This window comes from Pieris rapae, chromosome 7 (genome assembly GCF_905147795.1).
Source record: "Pieris rapae chromosome 7, ilPieRapa1.1, whole genome shotgun sequence".
NCBI classification, from domain to species: Eukaryota; Metazoa; Arthropoda; class Insecta; order Lepidoptera; family Pieridae; genus Pieris; species Pieris rapae.
The window spans coordinates 9,307,753-9,330,848 of NC_059515.1; the positions used below are offsets into that span (position 1 = coordinate 9,307,753).

Consider the following 23,096-nt stretch of genomic DNA (forward strand, 5'->3'; position numbering starts at 1 on the left):
TAAGTGTATTTAAATATACAATATATATAATTGTAGGCATGTTTTGTAAGAACTCAAAGTTTTATGGAAATTCCAATATAGCTTATTGGAATTTCCATCAGCAATTAAATATTTAATACTAGTGTGTACGTACTAAGTTTCTTTATGTCGGAAACACAAATAACAGTATTTACAATATTCTTAACCTACACAGTAATAATACTAATGATAATTAAAAATGCTGGTAACATTTTCTCGCTTTAAAATGCTATATACAGATGCTTATTCGTTGAGCGAGGAAAGCACCGGCTCTGGGGTCAAGGGTACAACTACCAGGTGCCATCCTAAGAGCCTGTTTCACAATGTCCGGATAAGTTGCAAATAAGCTATTTGTTACTTATTGGTATGATAAATAGTATTTTTGCGTTTCACGACTGTCAGATAGCGCTATACGTCATGAAATTCGAAGTATCTTATTTGGAACTTTTATCTTTCGAATAATTTATGTGTTGTATAGCATTTGGCACTTTATCCATACATTGTGAAACAGGCCCTAAATGTTTTATTAGCGTCCATGCACTTGAACCTCACAGCCCAAGAACACTAAATCTACTCCAAAGGCAACAAAGTTGGAGAAAGAACTCTTATATTTCAGCCAATTATTATTTTCCGCCTGCTCTGCGGCTGCACTAGCTTTTGTGCTGATCCGAGGCACGTAAGATGGGCTAACGTGTCCACACAAGTAGCATCCCATTGGCCTTTTGCCATTGTCTCTAGCGATGCTCGTTGACTCCAAAATATGTGGAATATTGACGGAGGCAAGAGAGCAGTGTATGGTGTCGTTGACCGAGGGGTGGCGAATAAAGCGACCTGCACTCTTTTAACAATGGACTGACTGAATGAAATGGACTACTTACTTCTAAGGCTGGCTTTGCATTTGCTTGAGGAGTACTTACGGGAAATAATTATACGTATGTAATTTAATATATTATGCCACCTTGAAAAACGTAAACATCATCCGAATCGTAATCACGTAAGACTAAATGAAATCATTTGTACAAATTTCTCCGACTGCTTTTTACGAAATGCCTAGTAATTTTATCTGGTATGTTAAAGGTTAATCAGAATGGATCATAATATGTAGTTTTTATTTTTAAATTAAATGAATCATTATTTATTATTATAATATAAGGCCGGCCCAGTTCCCATTGGAGATTATTTATGATTAATCTGTATATATGTAAACTCCGTGAAAAGCAATCTAACCAATTGTAATATTAAAATGTTAAAGCTACCATAAACCATTACAATATTATACAAGTTTTATAAACCTTTTACGTTAATTCTAATAGTTTCATAGCACATAGGTAAGTACTTAAAAATACGTTTACTTTCCTTTTCTGATTCTGACACAAGAGAAAAAATGATTTTGTGCTGACGAATCAGAATAACGCATATTTCTTAACTCTATGTCAATTGTCAGTTTCAGTTTAGTGTCGAAATAATTTGCCGTTGTCAAATTGTCATGTCAACAGTCAAGACTGAAACGCCGCGCAGACGTGTTGGCAAGCAGACTGCGGATTTTAAAAATAATATTTTTATTTTACTTTGTGAAAGTTTGAAGTGAGGTGATTTGTGTATTTCTGTAAAATGATTATTGTTTTTTAACATCAAACGTGTCTTGGAAATTTTGATCTTTGCAAAGGAGACCAATCGGTAAGTTATATCGTAAATTAGATGTTAAGATAGTGACTCGTACCTAATAGGATTTAAGTAAAAGTTTATCAATACTTCTACTACTGCGTTATCAAACATTTTCAGGACGAATTTATTCAAAGAAAACCATATTTGGAACATTGTGTATACTAGGGTGTATATGACTACTGTAAAACTGGCCGTGGATAGCTGGTTAACTTTGAAACACAACTTTAAAAAGTTTTTATTTAAAAATTCACACAGTTACCGCCGAAGGTTATATATTAAGAAATATTTATGACGTCATAAGAAAATGACTACTGTCTATTAATGCTCTAACAAATATTAAAAGAAAATATATATTATTTCCAATTTAATATTAAATAAATGAAAAAATAGGTTTGAATAATATAACCACATATTACAACTAAAAGTTTTGTTGTTAATGGTTGATAAAAGTGTTGTATGCTAAAAATTTCCAATAAGACTTGCTGCTTTTGTATATTTATTACTACGTGGTATTACAAAACTTATAACATATTAAAATAAAAATAATATTTAATAGGTACTGAATGTTTCTTCAAAATTTATCATTGAAGTAACATAAATTTGTTTTATTGTTTTCCTCTTACTATAACTATGGATATGTTTTATATTTTTGTTTGATTAAAAGCTAGTTTACTAAGGAGTGGTGTTAGTGAAAGTAATTTGAAAATCTTTCTGCTTACTTAAATTTTTTGTACAAGTAGCAATTCAATAATAATAACTTGGTATATTTATCCAACCTTTAAAATTATCACCATTTAATTTTATCAGACTCAGTGATAGGATCTAGTTCTTTGTTCACAATAACCTTCGTGCAATTGCATTGTTTGGTTGAAACAATAGAAATTTAACAAAATTTCATTTCGTAAATGCTAAAATTACAATGGTTAAGTATTCACAATTTATTGGCCTTCCACTATGATTGCTTTGCATTTCATCTCTTTAGCCTTTATTGCTTCACCAGGATAGTAAACACGAGTACTTTGATAAATTTTTAATATTATAAATGCACTGCCTTGATGCTGTTATGTCCGTGCATGGTTTAGCTATGTGTATCTATTTCATTTTTCACAGAAATTTATTAAATAAGTATATATAAATTACCTAATTTTATATCTTATATATAATGCATATGTCTTAGGTCCCATTCTTTATAATGTCATGTCTACATTATGTTATGGATATACCTTATACAACTTCAATAATAATACAAAGTAAATAGAAACTACAACTATTTCTAAGTGCATCTTAATTTGTTAAACACCTTTTGGGTAAGTTTATATAAACACAATTTTATTGCATTATTTACCTTAAGCAATGTTTTGACTGTTGTATAGCAAGCAGCAAGTAAAACAAAGAGCAATGTTTATATATTATATCATTTCTGAAAATCACTTTACAACTTGTTAATATGTTAGAATAAACTCATATCAGTATTGTGCAACTATTTCCTTTGCCTTATAGTATAGCCTTATAGCTATAGAAAGGTGTAGAAAAATTATTAACTTTGCCTACCTACTTGAAAATTACTACTATGTCTACCTGATAATAGGTAAAACAAAGACATTTCTCCTCTATAATTGGAATTTCAGTTTCAATGATAGCCAGCCAATATCCGTGATTATAATCGTATCCTTATCTTGAACATAATATTCATTTATAAATTGGTCTTTTATTTCACCTGATATCTGTAGGATATCTATTGTTCGTCGCATACACCGATAATCACTATCAGGAGTATATCGTCCTACCGATATCAAAGTGCTTATCACAAGAAGCCCAGTGTATACGTGTCCACAATCCTAACAGCACAAAATGGCTGAATACCGCGCAGGAAAAGCCGGCATAAATGCTGAAGCCCAGGCGAGGATCAACAGTAAATACAGTGATGACATCGCCACTGAAACCTTAGAATGGGTCAAACAGATCACAGATGAACCAATAAACACTGCCGGAGATGCAGAAAACCTCTACGAAACGCTGAAAGATGGAACAATCCTTTGTAAAATAGTCAACAAATTTCAAGAGGGCCTGGTCAAGAAGGTGAATAAGTCCACTATGGCTTTCAAATGCATGGAAAATATTAACGCGTTTTTGGAAGCAGCCGTTAAGTTGGGTGTGCCGCCGCAGGAGACATTCCAAACAATTGATCTTTGGGAGAAGCAGAATTTGTATTCCGTCTTAATATGTCTCCAGTCGTTGGGTAGGAAGGCTGGTAATTATAATCTGCCTGCGTTCGGTCCTAAGGAAGCAGATAAGAATGTTCGAGACTTCTCCGAAGAACAATTGAACGCTGGACAACATGTCATCTCCCTGCAATACGGCACGAATAAAGGTCAACAATCGGGAATTTCTTTTGGTAATAGGCGACAAATGTAGGCATTATTTATTGGATCATTTGTATTTATTTAATAAACTTTTTTAAATTTTGCATTACTGCCTTTTATTTACGACTAGCGGATCGTCCCCGCTTCGGACAGATGGACATTAATTTTTGAGACATCAATAGTTTCCGCAGCGCATGCGATGAAATATATTTTATAGGCATTTTTCCCACCTTGGTTACCATTAGTTATAGTAGATATCCTTAACAATAGCCTATATTAATCGGTGATCATGTAACATTCAAATGGTGAAAGAATTTTTTAAATCGGTTCAGTACTTTTGCTATGACCTATTTTTATGGAAAAATATTTAAAATCTCTTATCGTAGTATGCTTTTACAATGGATAATAAATTAAAGCATTAATTTATCGCATAGTTTATTGCCTTTGAAGTGCATATAATATGTACTTCACGCCACGTTTATCTTTCATGGTAATCGCTGATTGTTGACATTACGCCTCATAAGACATTCTTACCTTACCCTATTTATGCTAAACCCTAAATAGCATTTACGAAATGTCATGGCCCCAATAACCAACCCTGTAAAACCCGCATATTGTTTGCACTGTATTGATCTAACTGTGGTGTTTCCTAGGAAACTATCTTTATAGATTACTTATTTGAATCGAGACATGTGTTATAATTAATGAAATTCTTATAACTATTAAACTAAAGTTCATAACAGCATTACTAGTTACATCATAACTAAAAAAAATAATTAGCAAATGCAATTTCAAATCACTTTTATTAATCGATCACGAAGAATTCAGTTGAAGTGCAATTGATAATTATCTTATCTATTCTTAGTTTAATTTGACAAATTGATAATATTGTCGGCGGAGTACAAATTATTTCGATGATGTCATACTCGCATATTACGTTCTTGGAAAATATTTTCATCGAGAGTGCTAATAAAACGACTTTAAGTAAATTAATATTCGTAAATATCTAATAAATATGAAATCTAAAAGCCCGTCTTAAATATTTAAATTCATACGTCCCCCTTGATGTACTATGTGATACATATAAGTGTTCTTATTTCGATGTAGAGGTTAAAAGATTTTTTATGAAATCATAATTCACTCCGTGTAATCTGGAGCGCAGTGTACAACGATTCATACAGAATATTTAACGATGAAAAGGGGGTTTTCTTCCTCTTTTTTCGGTCCCCGCTCCTCGTAATTAATGTTCAGCAACATAGAACATGTTTAAAATGTAAACAAAACACTAGCACCCTGCCGGAAACTATGGTCACGCGTCACTGATCACCGGATGTACGGATATCCTAACCAGGATTTAATTGTCTCTTTTACACCTATTTGTACCTATATATGAAAGAAAGAGAGGAAATGCGGATTGTTTGTGGTGACATTGACCCTTAGTGTGAGTTTTTAAATCTATCGAAAAACATACAAATATTGCTTGTTTAGTTATCTCTAAAACTTTTATGATTTAACATTAAAACTCTTAATGTCTTCCACCAAAGATATAAGTACTAGGTATACGTTAAATCTTCAAGTAGCAAAAAATATGTGGACGAAATATTAATGATGAATATTATTAATTACCTAATAAAATCACTGATTAATAAGAGTTTAATAAAAAAACTTAGTATGCATGAGACTTATTGCCGTGAATATTACACGGATAAATCATATTATCGGATAATGCGTAATTTTTACATCATGTTCGTTGTTATATCAATATGAAATGCCATTTGTTTTATATGTATTTAATAAAGGTAAGATAGATTTGTGAAAGTCGTCTGGACTTAAATGTTGAGTTTGCCGCGCGATTATCGAAATTGCATAAACGTTGGGATTTGACGTCAGTATGCTTCTTTTGTTTTGACAGTCATTTGTTTTGTCTTCCGTGACTTTTCCTTCGTTTTTGTAATATTCGAATTTGTTATTTTTTAGGAAAGAGTTACCACTCGACTGTAAGGAATAACAGTTAATTATTATTAATATATTTTCTTTAAAAACATTTTTATCGTTATAATCGATGAATTTGTCTTGCGATATGATTGGTGAAAGTGTCAGGGAAATCAAATGATAAATGTGCTACTCTTATGACTTTGCGACTTCCTATGATTAAGTAGATGTTCAATCTTTAGAAAGTGAAGTTATAAATTTACACGTCATGTAGTTTATAATGCAATAAACAAATGGGAATTTATTCCTAAATTTTAGTTCGGCATTATACAAGTATTTCAACATGGGATATTCAAGGACATAATTGGTGATTTATCTATTCATTCACTTGGGTTAATTAATCATTACTTTACTAACATTTTTATTGGACTCCATAATGCACTTATTACGTTTTTCTTGTTCCTATTAATCGCAAGACCAAGAGAATTTTTGTGTAAAATGATAAGGTATATGATATGGCCGATGCATCCATAATAATTTGGCATTTGTTTTTATTTGTAATGTAACGAAGTTTAAACGAATAAATAATGTGTTGGTATGTGTGCTATGAGTCGTGTTAGCATATAGGCGACAGCGTGCGACTCATCCTTGTGGTCGATCCTCGGCTGTGAAACATTCGCTCGAATGGTGAAGTGTGAAGTCAGTGGTTTACTCTGCCTTAGAACAAAAAAGTTGATAGACACAGGAGGCTTATCACCTACTTTCCTATTAGATTGACATGTGTTCATGAAACGTACAGATATCTGAGGTCTGAAAATGTGAACAATATATTAGGCTTATGGCTAAATTTATCCATATATATTATGTACTTTAGACTCAAAAACTAATCCTTTGACACTTCGATCATTCAGTTCGTTTCAAAATACAATTATTCGGGTTTATCTTAACAGCCGTCCTCAGCTTCCGATGTCTCATTTCCTTGATGATGCGGCAAAAACCTGGGAAACCTCACTGCGTGAACAAACTAACGTTGAATATTTTGTGGTATTTACAGGTAGAGAAATGGTTGTGGAGCTAATATCGATCTTATTAGTATAAAGTGTGGCTTCCCATATGTTCACATGACACACTACAAAGTGTCTGCTTACAAAATAATCTGTGTCGTTTCTCAGTAAGGCTTGACAGGGTTGAACAACGAAGAGATATTATATTTTAATCGCACCTGATACCTAGTGATGAATAGATAATTGACGTGGACGAAAAGTTTAAGTAATTAGATGATCTGGTATTTGCTCATTTCTGTGAAATATTTTAGTTCCATGCCCTTGAGCTTACATTTGTTTACGCTTCTGAATTCTAATTATAAACTTAAATGTATATAATATGTAGTAACTTAACTAATAGTAGTTAGTGGATTATTAGCCAAAAGGTCGCAAGTAACATGCCAGCTTCAGTTACTAACATAATTGAATAGAATACTTCAGTAACATAGTAAATGCCCCAGTTAATAGTCATCAAGTAGCATAAATCTGCAAAACTCGAGTCTCTTACCGTTACTCAATCAAGTTGAGATTATCATCCACTAACGGGCACGCATCCGCTGATAGAACTTGTTCAACGCAGATTGCCATTTCTATTAATACCCTTTTTACTGCAACATATGATCAGCATCTTGGGAAATGTCCATAATATTACAACTCACATATTTCTCAAGAATTATGAAGTCTTGATATTCCTTCGTTAAGTTATCATTGAGAATTCTCATTTGACATCATACATCGCATTCTGTGTAGAGGCCGTAGATTGTTTATAGATTCCTTTTTGCGTCTATTGAATATATAATATATTTATTTATGTATAGGCGTATTAATTTATTTAACGCATGCCTATCTAGGTTTACAAACCTTTTTCATTGTCCGTTGAGTGAACTATCAAAAGTTATTTTATTTGTTAGTGCCTATAGTAGTTAATTAATTTATTGTATTCTTATTGTGTTTTGTTTTCCCTAATTAATTTCGTATGTTTGCTTTTTTTGCGTCTGTAAGGTTTATTCACTTTATGTGCACCCTTGTGAATTTAGAGTCTCCTGTTGGGCAGGTGTTTTCATAAGTAAATAAAATAAATTATAAAATAGACAAACAAAACAGTTTTAATTAAGTATTTAAATTACCCTTACAATGGGTATCTAGAAAGCTAGCGTCATCTTTTATTTATATTTCTTGCACAGAATAGTGAATCACATCTGACATGAAGTGACTGTTATATAATATTTTTCAACTATATACAAGAACAATAGGCATACCACAACTTATTAATTTATTAAAAATAAAAAAAATCCGTAGTCTCATTCTACTGCTTAGTTTTTACAAAATAACTTAGTTTTTTTATGTAAATAAATGATATATAATACAGTCCATAGTAATCTAAGTAGATCATTGAATAATGTATGGCATTCATCACTATCGTCACCAAGGATCTTACGAACAAAACATAGATAGTCTTAATTTAAATATTAACATGGAAAGTCGACATTTAAGGCTTTTTAAACCTTAAATGTGGACTTTTAAAATAAAATAAAATAAACAATGGAAACATATACAGAAAGTAGGAGATATTTTTTAAGTTACGTATTTTTTTAAATTTCTCTGTAATATTCACTTGACGAAATCTTATTAATGCCTAACCAGATTTTGTGCGGACATGTTCAGTAGGACAGTATAATTTTCTACCTACTCCTGACTGTTCTATAGTAGTTATATGAATCAAAAATAGTTTACTAATGACTAATTATCAATAATGAAGATTGTAGGGCATTAATACTGTTTAGTCTATATCACAACTATCTGACCTGGCTAACATCGTTCCGCCTAACAGTCTTATAATATCTTGTTAACATTAGTTAAACTTAATTTAGGATTTCATTTTTTTCATCACATTCTGTTTTTGGAAATACATAAATGTTTTATTGCTTGCCATTGCTAAAGAGGAATGGCAGTTTTACATATTGGGTCTCTTCTCTATCGCTTAAATTGCGATATTACATGTTAAAGCACTTTCTGATATTCGGACAACAAACCAAAAGGAATGAAAACAAGTTATACGTAGCAACACTAAATACTAGAACGCCAGAATCTTTATTAGAACTTGAAGAAGCATTAAAGGAACTAAAATGGGATTGTTAGAGGATGCCTTTGCCAAGAGGCACACTGACCTAAGAGATTTTTATAAAGAAACAGACACCACTGTACAAAGAAGGAAGAAAGCAGTTCAGGATACGAGGCTTATTATTATTATACCTGCTATTCGGAGCATAGAAAAATCCACTAAAAAAGAGATAACTAACATCGATCCAGCCGATCTTGAGTTATAAGTGGTGTAACTTGGTTTTATATATTATTTAGATACAAAAATAATAGAACAGTTAATAGGCACGTCTGATACCTAGGTCATTCGTAACACCTTTACCTGCGTCATTCCTATTAAAATTCCCGCTGGGGGACAAATTGATACGACCATGGATACACCCCGCGATGATTTATTCGTTAACCTGCGCGATTGTATTTAACCTTATTGATTTCAATTGCTCTAATTAAAACCGTGTTTTCATGTTCATCATGTCCCTTTGATAATTGAAAATTCGTTTTTCTGTGTCGTAAGGAATCGGTGAAAGATTAGTTTTGCTACAGATACTTGTGTTATTTTTAATATTCCCATTTACTTATGATTTTAACAGATGTGTACGAAAATAGGAGTTGTTTATTTGTCACTTAGCAACGCGTGATGTGTCAAATGTAATGTTAAAAGAATTGGAAGATAATAAACCTTTATTTCTCTGCCTCCTCCAACATTCTCTATCGTATGTTATTTTTTGCCGTAATCATGCAATATTTGGTTGCTACTCGAGTCATTGTTATAATACAAAGTAAACGTCTTTCGGTCGGTTTAGATTTAAGTAACTTTTTGTAAACAAATCTATTAAAGTCAACATTAAACTCCAGGAACTAATATTGCTTTTGACTTTCTAGAATCTTGATTATATAATTTGTGACTTTTAACTTTTGTGGAGAGAGTTGTGACTTGTCATATTATAACAGTATGTAATGTTTCTAGTGATAAAGTGACAAGCAGAAATGCGCCATTTACAATGCAAAAACATTCAGTAAGCGGAAATTTCAAAACCGTTCCGTACTGTCGCTTAAGTAGAATGTCAACAGTTCATTATTTGTGAACAGATAAGTAATTTTAAATTCTGAACACATCTGTTGTGGCTTTCGCGTGACTAAGATCCTTGATGTAAATAGATGGAAATAAATAAATAAATAAAATAAATGTAAGTTCGAATCCCAGCTGTAAATGTACTTTTCTTTATACGTGCCCATTAGGACTTTCTCGTACGATGAAGGATAATATAGTCCCATAATATCGACAACGAGTGTCAGATGCAGATGGCTGTTACAAATAAATATAAGGGCAACGTCTTTTAAAGAGCTTGTTTAGATTCGTATTCGCAGGAACTCTAGAGGATCGATGTATAAAAATTATTTTTGTATTTTATTAAATTAGACTCGGTACAGTGCATAAAGTGAGTGAAGATTCGTTGACTGAAAACGGGATATTGCTTTAATTTAGGTCAAATAGAAAATAAGTTGTACTTAAATGAAAAAAAAAACTTTTTTTTAATTTAGAAAAAGATAGTTGGCTTATAAGTTACGAATCACAAATTATAGGTACCCAAAATGTTTGTGTATGTGACGATTTCAGATAAGAATGACAGTTCTTGCACGTTTTTTTTATACTCTGCTGTCTGACGCGCGGTGTTTGAAAACGGGATAATTTTTCGTCCCACAGTTCATTTCTGAGACAGCGGGATTCGTAATTCGAAGGGCCGTGTCACTAGCTATACAGCACGACCAAATTATTGCTGGTAAAACCACAGGACATTAGCTATCGTTTTAATATTGACATTCATAGGCCTATCTTGCCTGAGTAAATGAATTTTCATTTGGGTGTTCCATATATTTGATATGACTGAAGTAAACATTATTTGGTAATTAATATGGTATATTCATTCTTAACAAGCGTTTTTAACACATTACATAAGTGTAGCATTTTTTTTTTAATTATCTAAAATTTAAGTAGTCCGCAATTTAAAATTCCGTTATTAAAGCGTTCCGCGATTGCGTTGAACGATTGACCAACATTACGAACCGGTTTCGCTCACCAAATACAGTTCATCCTTGGCAATGGGCGACTTCAACACGTGTCAATACACTGTGACTCATGTATTTTGACTGCCTTATAAGCCGCCTCCATAAAATCTATAATTCTATCTCTTCTATATCTCTCTATCATCTATTTCTTTAATATTTTCTCAATTTATAATCTTGATACATATTGTACCATTACAACATTGTAAACAAATTATTATATTAATGTAATGAACGTCGATGCTTCGGACGGAGAAATTGTGACCAAATTTTGTGTTTTATTTGTTTTTAATAATTAAATTTGATATAATTTGGTGGTAAAATATAGCGTCACGAATATCAACATGTGAGAATAGTACTAATCTGTAAATGTTAATATTACTTACTAATAAAATCGTAAATGTTTCCGATGAAGCGATGTAAGTTACACCATGACCAACGAGATTACGTCAAGTGACCATTTGCGTGATAGAAGATATTGAAAAAGTTGTTACATTATGATTAATTCATTACATTAAAAACGTATTACGGTTTGCTGGTTTAATGTGTTACTGTGTTTTTGTGCCAAGTGTAAGGTAAAAATTGTTATTGGAACTATAGACTATGTGATCATCTAATATATATGTCGCAGCCAACTAGCTACATTAGCCGTTCAATTAACAGCAATTAATTTTGCGTAAATCGGATACATACAAAACAATACACTCATCTAGAACTTTCCATTTCTTTTGGCGTGTCATACTTCAGTGTGCACAGATGTAAGTTTAACATTCCATTAAACATGATAGCCGTAATTACCGCATTCAATTCTCTTACAATCTATTTTTATCTACCGTGGTGAAATACGACAACAAGTGTATTCTAAGATTCTCTTTGTCTTACGATAAGATAATGGCCGACATACTTCAATGTCAGAATTTTAACCATTGTATTTGTTAAACGAACGACTGTCGGCAATAGATGTTTAATAATAATCACGTAAGTGGTAAGCTTGCTGACGCTAACCGTGAAGACGATTTCAGTGTAGTATGTGCATGGACAATTCGCGCCTTATGTTAAACCAGGTATGGGCAACTTTTGACATGTTTCTGGGCACACAGTCGCTTTAGCGGGGACAGAGGTTCACGCGTCTAAAAGTCTCTCTCTCTAAAATATGGCGAGGGTCGCAATACTTCATATATATTTTTAATAAGATAAAAACTATACATATCCGAAACATTACACAATTTAAAGCGTTTTCTGAATATCGCCTGATTTCTATTTAAGATACCAGTCGTATTTCATAGAAATAAAATAGTTGAATATGGAAGACCTTATGTTCGAGTCGCCAGTGTTTATTGATAATGAAAAATTTGATTCAAGCAATGACTATAACTTTTTAAGCATGACGAAAATAAAAATAAAATATTTTAATTAAGCACATAAAAAAAGCGTTTATTTATTACAATTCAAACTATAGACCTGTTTCAATTGTAAGGCAAGCAAAGTCGTGATAATTTATTTATTATAAATACAATTACGTATTTCATATGATATGAATGAAATTCTTATATCAATAGAGCCTTCCGTGCTTCTCATTTTCCCAGCGACCTACATCGTCCATAAGCCGCTTTACCTTCAGCTATCGACGTGAATAAACTGGGCTAAACGAATTAAGGCTACAATAATTGTATCCACTTGAAGTACTTTTGATAAAAAAGAAATGCCGAAACCAATAAATGTGACATGGGGCAGACATATGAGTTTTCTTGTTTAAAGGATCTTCCGCCGAGTCCCCTTTATAGTTACCCATAAACAAAAGGAGGTGAATGCCATGCTTAACGGTATCATGTCGTAATATCTTGTAAATAATTTGTCTATGTCGAGAGAAACTTAACTATTTTTAACAAGAACAATAATTGTTTTTATTATGCAGTATTTTAATATAATAGACATAAAAACGTACTTATTATACACGCGTTAGAAGTTATATTTCTTTGGCGTAACAAGGTAAAATATTTTCGAAAATTTTATCTTTCGCCTTATTCTACGTTTGTACGACACTAACAATGGAAAAATCTAAAATGTTGACTATAGCTAACTTCAGTGTGTCGTTTTTGTGATGGTGTGCGTGCTTTGGAAAAAAATTACTCTTATAATTTTTCCCTAACGTGCCAAAAGAAGTATAACTTCAAAAACATCTTAAATTCAGTCGATCTTAGTATACATATATTTACGACAAATCACTTAGAGAAATAATAAACGAATACAATTAGTGCTCATATCTCTTCATGAGGACAGCCGCTTCTCTGCCTCAATTTATTACACTTAATTCTGTAATGCGCAAATCGCGACCCCGGAGGTCTAATGGCAATTTAGTAGATGATTCACAGGACAAATACTATTTTACTCATTACAGTGCGAATTTTTATTTTGATTTTTATGGGTTGAACGTGAAGGCTTTGACTAGGAAATAGTGACTTATAATAAAAGGCTGTTGTCATAAGTTATCATCTATATATATATAAAATTCTCGTGTCACAATGTTAGTTACCATACTCCTCCGCAACGGCTCAACCGGTTATTATGATATATTATTTAATACGTATTCTGTAAGTCTGATAACTCTACTATATCTATCTTTCAATACCTTAAAAAAGAAATATTTTTTAGACATTTTTTTAATGACATACAAAAATACAAACAAACCTTAATTTTCATCTACCCTCTACAATCAACCTCTAATTTTCGGAAGTTTTCATTTCGGAAATCCGAACAGTCTGGGGTAGTATAGCAAAAAGTTCCATGTTGATATGTACTAAAAAGGTTGGATAGGCATTAATGAGAAACGCAGTTCGTAGGGGCAGCTAGTAGTTTTATATAAATTTTGTTAGTTTAGTCTTATTTTTACAAATTGTGCCACGTATATATGAACCACGGAAAAGTATCTGGTCACCCACAACACAGGGTTGGGGATCATCAGTGAAATTAGCTACAATTGAGTAGTTTTTTTAAATTAAATAATCAAGAGGATAATACCCTGCATAAGTAAAACCGTCTCTAGGTCGAAAGCGGATTATGCTCCTAATAGAAGTTGTACGTAAATCTGTTAAGCCTATAATCAGTCATTGAACGGATTAAAAAGCAATCAAATAAAATACTATTTGTTCATACTGGCTTTGTTTCCATACAGTAAACTGTAAAAATCTTCTAAGAGCATTCATTTATAATAAATACTACTTGGTGCTATGGTTGGTTGGTTTGTTGGAACTCAGCAGATTTCTTTATTCTCCGACTATACCCAAAAAAAGTTAGTACGTATGAAAAAGGTAAAAAATCTATGACGATGTATATGGTTGACGTTAAGTACATAAACACATTAAACAATTATCTAGGCACAAACTGGCTTTTAGTTGTACATAATTGTATTATATTACGACGAAACACAAACCGCACGACATTAAAGTGTAATAATTCATTCTGTACCGTTTTAAGAGCAACCATCTGTGCACATAATAAATATTGATTACATTACAATATGACATTTTACATACAAGCATTGGATTAGTCATCAATACTAATGACACGTGAGTATTTTATTTAGCACGTCCTGTTTGGATCAAATGGATTTGAAATTGGAATTGGAAAATTCATAATAACACTCAATCTAGAGCGTTGGTCTGACACAATAAAATAATTGGGCATAATTAGCGACAATATGTATATATATTTTTTTACCATATTAACGCTTTTATTCTATATCTAGCTTTATTATTTTTTATTTTATCTAGCCCTCGGCATTGAGAGTGTCCATGGGTGGCGGTATCACTTAACATCGGGTAAGCTTCCTGCCCCTTTGCCCCTTGTTCTATAAAAAAAAATCTTACTAATGCCCTAGATTGATGAGGATAGTGATGTGGACCAAATAAACCTAGGGCAGATGGTCAGTTTTTCTGCCTATTTTAATGAAACTGTTAAAAAATAACCTTTTTTTTAAATTTCGTTATTTGTTAGAAGTGAGTGTATAACAAATACCAAATCCAAAAGAGCTGTAACCCACTGTATATCTTATTTATTTATTAAACTTCGTTACCTTGTACGTAAACATATATTTAAAAAAGCGGGTTACATAAGTTATTAAACAACGGGCGGCCTTATACAAGCGATTCTTGAAGCGATATATTAAAGTGAATAAACAATTAACAAATCTCCTCAAAATAACATGTAACTACCTGTAAGTAAATTCAAGTCTACAAAAAAACAATAAATAAATAAGTTAAAAATAATATGTATAAACAAAAATATAAAAGCTAATACAATGGTTAAATGTGTCAACATCATGTAATATAATGATTACTTTTTATATAAAGTCATGCAAACTGTTATACATATTTTATTTGATTTACTAGTACGTATACATAAGTAGTTATGGTCAGGCTTTAGTCTATGGTTCGCCCTGTATTTTAATTCAGTCGTTAACGTTCTATTTCGTACCAAAGGGAGCATTAAAGATAATTTAACATGTACAGCTGCAAGGCTGTCTGAGACGACGCGTTTCCGAAAGACACTTCGAGGTCATCAGGTCAGGTCAAACACCTCTGAACTGTGAGTCTCTGTTAAATCTACGTATAGGTTATGTATTTGTGAATTTATTAAAAACTTGTACTGCATAGTCGAAGGTTGGTTTTATTGTAATAGAACAGGACTCAAGTGGGCTGCAGACTCACCTGATGTTAAGTGATATGGATACTCTCCATTCCAGAGGGTGCGCGAGTGCGTTGCTGACTTTTCTTTTTTTATAGAACACGAGGTAAACGGGCAGGAGGCTCACGTGGTGTTAAGTGGTACCGCCGCCCATGGACACTCTCAATGCCAGAGGGCTCGCGAGTGCGTTGCCGGCCTTTTAAGAATTGCGGTGGTGCGCGTGCACACTTGCGAGCCCTCTGGCATACAGCGTTCCAAATTTTGAAAGTTTAATTAATAAATCTTATTTCCAAGATTATAGGCTTCCTCACAGTGTTTCCCGCATCATACAAATGAAACGATTCGCAGCCGAAATGAAATATAGGTTTCACTAGGCTTTACGTTCCTGTGCATTTAAAAAAATATCCGCATATTAATATCGATTTCAACACGTTAAAGTATTTCCCCGCGAACGCATTGTTACTCCCCCATATAGCTAGGTATTGCCAAGGCCGTATCAATCATCTAATTACTACGCGGGAACTCGTGTTATTCATACAATATTAATTCAATTCATTGTTTAGCTAAAACAAAAGAATAAACGGGTGATAAGGTCTAATGCTTTCGTATTTTTTATTGGGGGAGTGAAAGTGTAGGGTTTTGTTTGTACCTTTGACAAAAAAATAATGTTATATCTGTACGTTGGGTTTAAAATCATCCGTCTGTAAAAATCAACCTATGAGTTCAATCGACTTCTTTGCAATATATTAGTATAAACTTATCCAAAGCATTAACAGCTTAACATAATCGGCAGTGGGTTAATAAGTTATACTTCTTTTGTTGGTTGGTTCCAGTATTTCGTAAAAAAGTTTATCAATTCCTCTTGGATAAATTGCAGAAAATATCCCCCTTCCTACAAGAGTAAGTAAACGTATTCATTTTTTGTAGGCATCCTCAAAAATGGATTTCGTTTTTTCGTTTAAACACCCCCCAGCCCTCTATAGTGCTTACGTAATACTTAATCGGCCCCATAGGCTAGATTGTAATTCATGTAAATGTGTGTCGCACTCTGTGAATTGTATTGTAGGAAAAAAAAAAGTAAATTGTAATATTGGCTTATAGTTCGATGTGATTTCTAAGAACGCTATCAGACAATTTTATCGCTTGATAAAATACCGTAAAGATTTGATAAGATTTATTGCATTGACTCATTTTTGTAACGCCGTCAGTGACTGGCTTGTTAAGGTTACATATTGTCCTGAGAAAACCTTGAAGCTGAGTTAGTCTATAGGCTTCACCGTGCAACTCTCATCCCTGAGGTCGTAGGTTCGATCGCCGGCTGTGCACCAATCGAAAATTTCTATGTGCGTATTATTCGCTTAATCGGTGAAGGAAAAACATGGTGAGGACACCGGCTTGCTTAGACCCATAAAGTAGAGTAGTCAACAACGAGGCTGGCACCTTCTTGCCTATTAGATTGACAAATTATCGTGAAACAGATGCAGAAATCATGAATTACACAGATTTTTTTTATTTTAATATATCTGCTTGCTGTATTATTCATACTTGAAAAGTGTAAAGAATGTGAATGATTCAGTCCCTAGTGTAATCATATACATATAGGCAACATAAACTTATATGGACGTATCTTTTTTTATTACTTCTTGGACACATTATAGGAGCATAATTTGCTAAAATGGGGAGGCATATATCAAAAGACAAATTGACCATAAAACTTCATTAGTTTTTCTAACCAAATATTGTTATTTTATCTGTGACTTTCGGTCAGTGAAGGCTTTATTTATTCATTACTATAACAACTCAAAAGCTAGTAACTTCATTTTATTTTACTTAATTTAAAAAAAACATTAATATCAGACTAATATATTACTAATAAATATACATATTTATATTACTTGTGACAAATTCTACATGACGACAAGTCACAAGCCTGCCGTAGGAGGTTCATTCAATGAATGCAGTAGTATGACCTCTAATAGGCAACGATGGCAAAACGATTACGACCTCTCTGTCAAGAATGTACCCAATAAGAAGAAGTCTTCACGACAATATTCAACAGTGTTTTTCGTAAATTTCTAAATAATTCGCTGCACTTTCACATTGCTCAAGAGAGTTAATCTTTACATTTATTTCCGCTATTCAAATTATTTCTTTGCGTACGCTTGTTTCGTGATTTCGAGCAATTTTCTCGACCTAAATGTAATATTAAACATTGTCTGATCTCATAAACCATATTTTTTATCGCTGTCATAACGATCTTGTTATATTATACGTGTATTACGTGTGGAACTTTCGTTGTGAGACACTATGGGTTTCCACTTGTTTTGTTTTTTCTTATCTAATAAAAATTAGCATAAAGACTTCGAGGCGAGAGCGATGCAGGCTTGCGTTAAAAAAATTTTCAAGCGCTGAGAATTTACATTTAGTAGATGATACTTTTACCATAGTTTCTCAACAATTTTTTGTTAGCCACGAAAAAGCCAAAAAGTATTAGTTAGTTAGAGAGTAGTAGTAGTTTGTATTAGTTTTCACCAGACTGCGACTCCCTTTTAAAACCAACTCGATGTCCCAAAGGGTGACTCCCCACTTCAGAAACGATGCACTAAACCATAGATTAGTCAATAAAGTCAATTTCATCACAGACATTCGACCGACTTTTCGGTTGAATAATTTTTAAAATATCCCGTGGCGTTTAATTGAACCGAACATTATTTGTACTTATTTTTTTAATTGAAGCAATTTGTAAGTAATCATTCAAACGATCATAGTATTTTAGTTTGATTTACTAACGTATCAACTATGATCGAACTGAATCTGATTCTAGCAAAAACTATTTGAATATAATCTGAAATATGTAAGTTATTAGTATACATAATAAATGCAAAGATGATTTATAAAAAGCCGCACATGCAAATCTCAAAATATAAAATATTAAAACATTATTAATCCATACAAGAATTGGTTTGTTTACATGTCGTTATATAAGTATTAGTTAAGTTAGTATAAGTTTTAACAAAATTTAAGTTAGATTTTTTTATTGGTCTAGTTTTTGTGTGGCCCTTTTAGGCTAAAAGCCTCCTTCATATTTTTCCATTTCTATTTGTCTTGAGCAATATTCATCCAGTTTTTCCCCGCTAGTTCTTTATTGTTCATCTTTCGTTTGTCGCCCTATACATACCTTTCCAGTAGATCCAGTCCATTTCGTTATTTCTAGTGTCCATCTTTTATTCCGCGTTCCGCACATTGAATGCCTAAACAATGGATAGCAAGTAATAGCTGGAAACCAAAACTTTTTATGGCGAATTTTGATTAAGTAAATATGAATGTCCTTTTTTTTAATGAGGTGGAAATGCACTAATGCAGGCCCGCATCAAGAATATCGAACTTGACGCAGGGACTGTGGGGCTGGATCTCCACTCAAAACCCTCTGCTATTCAGAGGGGTAGCGAGACCCTACCCACTAAAAACACCTCAGCCCATCACACGCCCTTAAGATGGGCCCTCGGGGTTCGCTAGGCATTCTACCCAAGGGATTTATCAAGTCCATACGTGCTGTATCAACTTATACAGCGTATCGCTACTTAAAAAACGGTGGCATTATCCAGACACAAAGAGTGAAGCACGTATGAGCCATTCATACACTTAGACATGTCTGCGGTTTGTTTATCAACAGGCTGGCGTGCGGGCATATTTTGAGTTTTTATTTCCGTATTCACTAGCGGAACGGCCGGTGGCATTAGTGTGCTACTTTATTTGGAGTTCCGTTTTACACTTCTTGCTTCAGCGATCATACTGGTATTGTTGTGATGTGCCCGTTGCTAATCGGATGTGGGGCTAGATGGAATATTTTGACGATAGGGGCGAAAATGACTTTAGAAGGCAATCAACTCTCAAAGGAAATGCCTATTTTTTGGAAATTATACGCTATTATTTTAGTGCCGAGATCTGAATTGCGTTATTCTTACCTTACTATACTTGATATCAGGCGAGCACTCTTTAAATTTATATAAAAATCTTTGTTAGAGATAAGGCCGTCTGTGCTTTTTTATATGTAGGTTTTTGTATAAGGTAATGAAGTGTAAATAAATAATAATCGTAAAATTATCTACAATTAGAACGTAATACGGTTGCAAATATATTTCTGTTTCGGAGCGAGTTTTACAAAAGCTTCTGCGATAGAACAGTTTCCAACACACCGGCGAAGTTTTTTGGTAGATGGACTCTAATATGCGACGGTGGCATGATGTTCCACTGTTTATGATTTTAATAATAATATAAAAAATATTCTTATGTAAGTGTTAAGAATGAGAATAAACCTTTAAAAACTTAAAATAACCCATCCCCATCTGTAAGGTAAAGTAAAGCGGAATATAGCATATATTTAATGTTCTCGTACAGAACCAGTAATCATATATGCGCCGTATTAATTGCATAACATATAGCAGTGATTCGTCACGAAAGTGAACTAACCGTTGCTGTTCCGTTCTGCTGGTTATTTATTACATTATGTAACTTTATTATCTAACCTAGATTAAGATTGTTTCCTTTTTGAAAATCTGCGTGACGAATAAACTAAAAAATCGGACAAACCTCAAACACATATTATTTTCAAAATATGTATTTAAAATAATGTTTAGCTGTGCTATCACAACAACATACTATTAAAGTGCTATAAGTGTATATAAATTAAAAACCGGCAACGCACTTGCGAGCCTTCTGGCAATGTCCATGAACGCCGTTATCAGTTAGCACCAGTGAGCCTCCCGCCCGTTAGCCTCCTATTACATAAATAAAGATAAATTTAATAGATACCATGAGACTGGAACAGATACGTATTCTGATTTATCTCGAAAACAAATGTGACCTGAAAAGTTTATCTGAAGTTTTTAGTTTTCCCCTCTGTGTAGGCGTTCATGCGTCGGGTTGTCTGTCCCAAAAATATGGCGAGGAGGGCGATCGCTGGCCATGCGTCATACTCGTGAATGGGTGCTACTTGTGGTGACTGGCCGTATACTTGAATTTGTGTATGCGGTGATTTAGTTTGTATTTGCTTTTTGTTCCCACGAGTGTAAGTGCGTGCTCGTATTTCACCATGCCTCCTGCTGATAAAGGACAAATTTTTGTTTTTAATTTATATTATTATTCTTTATTACTTAAAATGTCATATGGAACATGGTGTAACGGTTGCAGCTCCTTACAAACGTTGTGTAAAAGAAAAAACTTGGCGGAGAGATTATTTCTTCTCTTCCGTTCTACGTCCTTGATTTGAAAACTGGCAGTAAATGTTAAATTAAAAGCATTCAATGTATATTTCTTCTGCCGTTCATAAGTGTACCTACATGAATTGAAATGATTTTTGATTTTTTAAAAATAATAAAGAGATTGATAGAATATTAGTTTGATTGAGGAAATGGTTCTCAGCATAATTGTTCCGTCACCAATTTTGCAAAGAAGACTATATTCAATTTTTATATTGCACATTTGATTTAATATTTGTATTTCATAATGTAGTTTATAATTGTTATATTTTCCTTTATATGTTGTTTTTTGTAAGTTGTGTCTTCTATATGTGTTCGTTTAAATAATTAAAATTATATATTATTATATTATATCAAAATTATGTTTGCACCTACTAACAATTCCTCTTATTATTAGTTAGGATATCTCACTTAATATTACAGCCCCTAGCCTTTGTGGCATTGTGCAATAAAGTGTGAACAAATGAATGTTTTCATTATTTTCACGTCCTCGGTGTAGTTAGAACCGGTTTTATACTCGCATCGCCCACAATGAGACTAAGGTTATTGTGACGCGCACGTAATATCATATTTAACATTGTAAAATGAAAAACTAATTAGGGTTGCCACAATTGTTTTACATGCAAAGCATTGTTTCTCTGTATGTTATTTCAATGGAACTAATGCGTTAGGAATCTGATTTTAGAGCTGTCAAATATAATATTTTATATTTCTATCTGAAGTCTATGTTCCAAACCCGTGTTATTCTATAATGCCGTGTATAAATTTATTTTTATTCCCAAGTTCATGGCGTGTCAGACACAGATGGTTGATCACCTCCTTCCTTTACAAACAATACCTAATGTTACGCAAAGTTGAATTCCTTCTTTCAATTAAAATATATTTTATATGTAAGATGATTGAATAATTTATATAATTTCCAGTGAACAATGACGATGGACAAGCAGCTGGTATGGGTGCGAGACCCCAACGAGGGTTTCCTGCTCGCCCGGCTGCAGGAGTTGATGGGGGAGGAGGCAGACGTGTTCCCCGTAGACAATAAGTACCCCAAGCGGGTGGTCAGCTTCGACGATATATTCCCCGCAGGGGATCCAGCCAAGGATGTCGACGACAATTGTAAGTATTGCGTTTCACAAGGCATTTTCTTTTACGAACTAGCTAACTGTAGACCTTAAGAGACTCAAACTATTCAAAATTCGGGTGTACTCCTTCCCTCAAAGGCCCGCAACACACCCACTATGTGTCTATCGGCGGTTATTACAATCTTTTAGGACGTTTATATTTTAAAAATACAGTATATTGCTTGGTATGGATATAATATAAAGATTAAACATCCCGTTGACTTGTTACCTAGACAGCCAAGAGCCAAGGAGTAAACGATAAAAAACCGGCTAATAATTAGAAGCATTATAAATGGACACTCTGAACTCTAAGCTAACTCAAATTATAAATATATAGAGGAAAAGATATAATTAAATGTTAATAAATTCTTTTAAATTACCGCACTGAATAGGTATTTTATATGAATTAAACAACAATAGCGAAAGTTATCTTTAAATGGATAAAATGTTATTTCTTGCCGTAATTGAAGTTTACAATGGCAGAAATTATTCTATTTTACTGCATGAACCAAAAGTTTCTAGGAATCGATTAGATAACTTTCGTATTATTACAAAATATTTGGATTCCTTTTAACATTAGTATGTAGAATACCTATTGTCTGTTCTTTTGAAACGAAGGACCAACAATTATAAATGTGTTTTAAAATATTTACCTTAGCTTAAGCTATTCATCAGTATTGTAGATAAATTAATAATTTTTGTATAGGTATTTCAAATTGCAGTCTCTTTTGTAAACTTTATTGTAGGTAAAATATGTGTTGTATATTTGTGAATATTTTTATCTTGATACTGTGAATGTTTTCACCATTGATTGTATACCTGTCCTCTTTTATTTTATAAATAAGAAAG

The 23,096-nt window shown here is 33.0% G+C and overlaps 2 protein-coding genes across 3 annotated transcripts in view; both read left to right on the forward strand.

The window, feature by feature from the left end:
• Positions 1-1,502: 1,502 nt before the first annotated feature.
• Positions 1,503-23,096, forward strand: part of LOC110996996 (myosin heavy chain 95F) — a 41,094-nt gene continuing 19,500 nt past the window's right edge. For both annotated transcript variants that reach the window (XM_045629031.1, XM_045629032.1), the window contains exons 1-2: positions 1,503-1,695; positions 22,050-22,242. In XM_045629031.1, coding sequence (XP_045484987.1) covers positions 22,056-22,242 — 187 coding nt within the window. In that variant the 5' untranslated portion in view covers positions 1,503-1,695; positions 22,050-22,055. The remainder of the gene's footprint in view (positions 1,696-22,049; positions 22,243-23,096) is intronic.
• LOC110996999 (myophilin-like) lies at positions 3,432-4,152 on the forward strand. The gene has a single exon (XM_022264926.2). The coding sequence runs from the start codon at positions 3,535-3,537 to the stop codon at positions 4,096-4,098; it is 564 nt and encodes a 187-aa protein (XP_022120618.1). The 5' UTR covers positions 3,432-3,534; the 3' UTR covers positions 4,099-4,152.